The sequence below is a fragment of the Tupaia chinensis genome, unplaced genomic scaffold (genome assembly GCF_000334495.1).
Source record: "Tupaia chinensis unplaced genomic scaffold, TupChi_1.0 Scaffold144019_1, whole genome shotgun sequence".
NCBI lineage: Eukaryota > Metazoa > Chordata > Mammalia > Scandentia > Tupaiidae > Tupaia > Tupaia belangeri.
The window spans coordinates 227712-231149 of record NW_006203871.1 but is presented as its reverse complement, the minus strand read 5'-3'; the positions used below and the strand labels follow the sequence as shown (position 1 = coordinate 231149).

At 64.2% G+C, this 3438-nt stretch overlaps 1 protein-coding gene across 1 annotated transcript in view; it reads right to left on the bottom strand.

Moving 5' to 3' along the window:
• The window catches only part of BRSK2 (BR serine/threonine kinase 2), a 29350-nt gene that overhangs the window by 20383 nt on the left and 5529 nt on the right, over positions 1-3438 (bottom strand). The window contains 5 exon segments of the mRNA XM_014583071.1: positions 739-885; positions 972-1040; positions 1259-1292; positions 1965-2081; positions 2488-2628. Coding sequence (XP_014438557.1) covers positions 739-885; positions 972-1040; positions 1259-1292; positions 1965-2081; positions 2488-2628 — 508 coding nt within the window.

Genomic DNA, 3438 nt, shown 5'->3' with positions numbered 1-3438 from the left:
GTGGAAGAGGGAAGAGGGAGAGGCAGGAAGCCAGGGTCCTCCCCAGGTGGCCTGTGTTGCTGGGTCAGCCCCTCTGAGGCTCTAGGAAGGGGCCAGAAGGCAGGAGAGCAGGAAGCAGCCCGGAGGAGCTAAAGCCAGGAGGGCCCAGCCCACCTCTATGGCAGGAGGGCAGGGCAGGGGTCTGGGTGCTGGTGTGAACAGGAGGCTCAGAGGGCTGCCCTGCCCCTTCTCTCCACCCTAACTCAGGACAGATGGTGGAGGTAGGAGGTGGGGGACCCCAGGGCCTTGTGGGAACCAGAGTCTGGAGGGAGACTTGCTCCCTTCACCTGGCACGTGCTGTCCTGGTACCAGATGAGCCTGGGGAGGCCGGATGAGCGGCTGTGGGCTTCCCTCGGCCGTGCCCACCCCCCAGCACACAGGAACTGTTCACACTGCCTGTGTTCGGATGGCGGCAGAGAGGGATACATGCCCTCGGGGGCTTGCCAATGCCAACACAGAACGTCACCCACCTGGGCACGCACTTCATGTGCCCTTACACCCACTGAGGACCATGCCCACATACACACACGTGTGCGCACATCCCAGAGTGCGGTGGAAACCCTGTACCACACTGTGGCACCCATCCACGGCCACAGCTTCTCCCAGAAGCTACCAGGAAGAGGCGATCCCAGATCAGGGGCTGCTGGGACCACAGCTGCCGTGGGGCCCTGAGCACTGCGGCCGCAGGGACGGACGCACCGTGAGGCGCCGAGCGGCATCCACCTCGATCATGCCACGCAGCAGGCTCTGGCAGTCAGGGGGGATGAAGTGTGGCATGTGGAACACACCCCGCTTGACCTTCTCCAGCAGCTGCCGCAGGTTGTCGTCGTCAAAGGGCAGCGCCCCCTGCGGGCCAGGCCAGGAAGGCAGTCAGGGCGAGCAGCACCCTGGGCAGGCGGGGTTGGGAGGGCGAGGGTGGGGAGTGGGCTCACCACCAGCAAGGCGAACAGGATCACACCGCAGCTCCACACGTCTGCCTTGCGGCCGTCATACTTCTCCCCCTGTGGACAGCGGCCGTTGGTGGGCACACAGCCAGCTGCTGTTGGGTGAGGTGGGGGCGGGGTGGGGGAGGGCAGGCAGAGGGTCTGCAGGGGGTTGCCCTGGGCAGGCGGCCGGGGGTCAGGGGGCCAGGAGTCTTGCCCAGCAGTGCTCAGGTTCCAGTACCCCATCGACCCTCTTCCCCAGGACGCAGTGCAGTAGGAGGCTGCTGGCCACTTACCCGGATCACCTCTGGGCAGGCATAGTGGGGGGACCTAAAGCAAAGCAGCAAGTCAGGACAAAAGGCTCAGGGACCACTGCCCATTGGGGCTCGGTGGTGGTAGGCAGCCAATCAGAAGTCTCCTGCCTAGGCTTTGGGATGAAAGGGAAGAAGCAGGCCCCGCCCTGTTCCTCCCTCGCCCTGGGCTGTTTCCCAGGAGGGAGCCAGCCCTGAGAAGGGTGCATTGTAGGGCCCTCAGGCTAGGGCTGGCCCACCCAAGGAGACTCAGCCCCCACAGTCTGAATCTTCACGCGCCTGGGGGCAACCTGGGGGTCTCTTAGACTCAAGGCCGTCTACCCATCGAGCAGATGTGCAAGGAAGCACGGCCAGGGCCCCACCACAGGGAGCGGACTTCACAGAAGCCCCATGGCACTGTGGACTGGTACTCTACCTCACTCCAGCCGGCAGTAAGGACCTTCGGGGCCCTGCTGGGACAGAGCCATGGCTCTGTCTCTCAACTCATCACCACGCAGGCTGCGGGGTGCTGGGAGCAGAGCTGGGCAGGTTGGGGGACTGCCTGGTGGTGGCAAAGGGCCCACAACTCCCTGTGGCCACACAGACACCGCTCTAAGCTCTCCTAGCCTTCTCCCATGCCTCGCCAGCTTGGCCCTGGCATGGCCTCTCCCGGCCTGTGCGGAGTTGCTGGCAGGAGTGAGGTGCCACTTACCCACAGCTGGTCTCCAGCAGGCTGTCCCCAACCTGCAGTGAGGCCATGCCGAAGTCCGCGATCCGGATGTTGTTCTTCTCATCCAGGAGGAGGTTTTCTGGTTTCAGATCCCTGTGGCTGGGGAGGAAAGGCCTGGGTTGGCCACTGAGCCCTCCTCTCTGTTTCCCACTACGTTGCCCAACGCCACCCTCCAACCAACCCTGGAGTTGCCCCCACACCCCAAACCCATCACAGTGGCAGCCCAATCTGGTGACAGCACAGGCAGCCAATCAGAAGTCGCCTGCCTCAGTCTCCTGGATGAAAGGGAAGAAGGGTTCTGGGTTTAGACCATCCTCCCCCACCCCAAACCCCATAGGCACTGAAGGGTGAGAGGAGGGCCCCTGGCCCCTAGAAAAGCTGAGGGGGCTCAGAGCTCCTGGCTGGGCACCTGGCAGGAACCGTTCTGATGCCTGAGGGGAGCTGGCAGAGGACACCCGCCTGTTCCAGCAGAAGGGAGCGGAGTGGGGGGCGTGGAGGCACACACCATATGGAGTGGCTGTGGCAGAAGTCCAGCGCTGAGATGATCTGCCGAAAGAACTTGCGGGCCTCTTTGGGGGTCAGTCTCCCCTTCTTTACCAGGTAGTCGAAGAGCTCCCCTCCCGACACGTGTTCTAGCACCAGGTATCTGTGAGACAGATGGGCGTCAGTGTGCCTGGCCTGTCCCCAGTCCTCCCTGCCAGGGCCAGTGCCCTGCACGGCCGACCACCATTGGAAACCGGGTCCCTTGCAGGCCTGCCAGCCTCCCTCCTGCTACGGGGCTTGGGAGCCCATTGGGGGCCTGGCTGAGGGTCCACTGAGCCCAAGGTCAGGGCTCTTCTGTGGGGCCTATACTCTTCCCACCCTCCCTGGCCAGCCCAGGCCGGGCTCAGAGCAGGGCGGACAGTACAGATGCTCTGGACACTCAGGGAATCCTGACCAGCACCAGTGGTCCAGGTGGGAGTGCCCCAGCTCTGGCTGGAGCAGCACTGGTGGGCAGGGAAGCAGGTGGCTGAAGGGGGGGCCAAGGCCAATGGGGCTCTGCTCCTGGACTCTGAGTGCCACAGCAGCAATGGCCAACGTGGGTGTCACCCCTTCCCCTTGCACAGAGCATGGCCAGCACCAGGGAGCACGGGTCAGCTCAGTATTCAGGGGACTGAGGATCCTCTGCGCTGCTGAGAGAGGGCTGTGGAGGCTGTGGGTGGGGGGCCAGGGGCAGGATAGGAAGGCAACTGGCCGCTGGGTGGCTGGGGGTCCTGGGGCCTCAGTGTGCAAGCCGAGCAGGCCAGGCTGACCCCTCCCCACCCTGCACTGTAGAGGGCTGGACTGTTTTCTGAGTGAAGGGCCACATGGACAGTGGTCACTGGTGCTTGGAAGGCCAGTGAGGTGGTGACATGGGGGGGCAGTGGGCACAGAGAAGTGGGTGGGTGGGAGGGTGGGGGCTGCTGACATCTCAGGA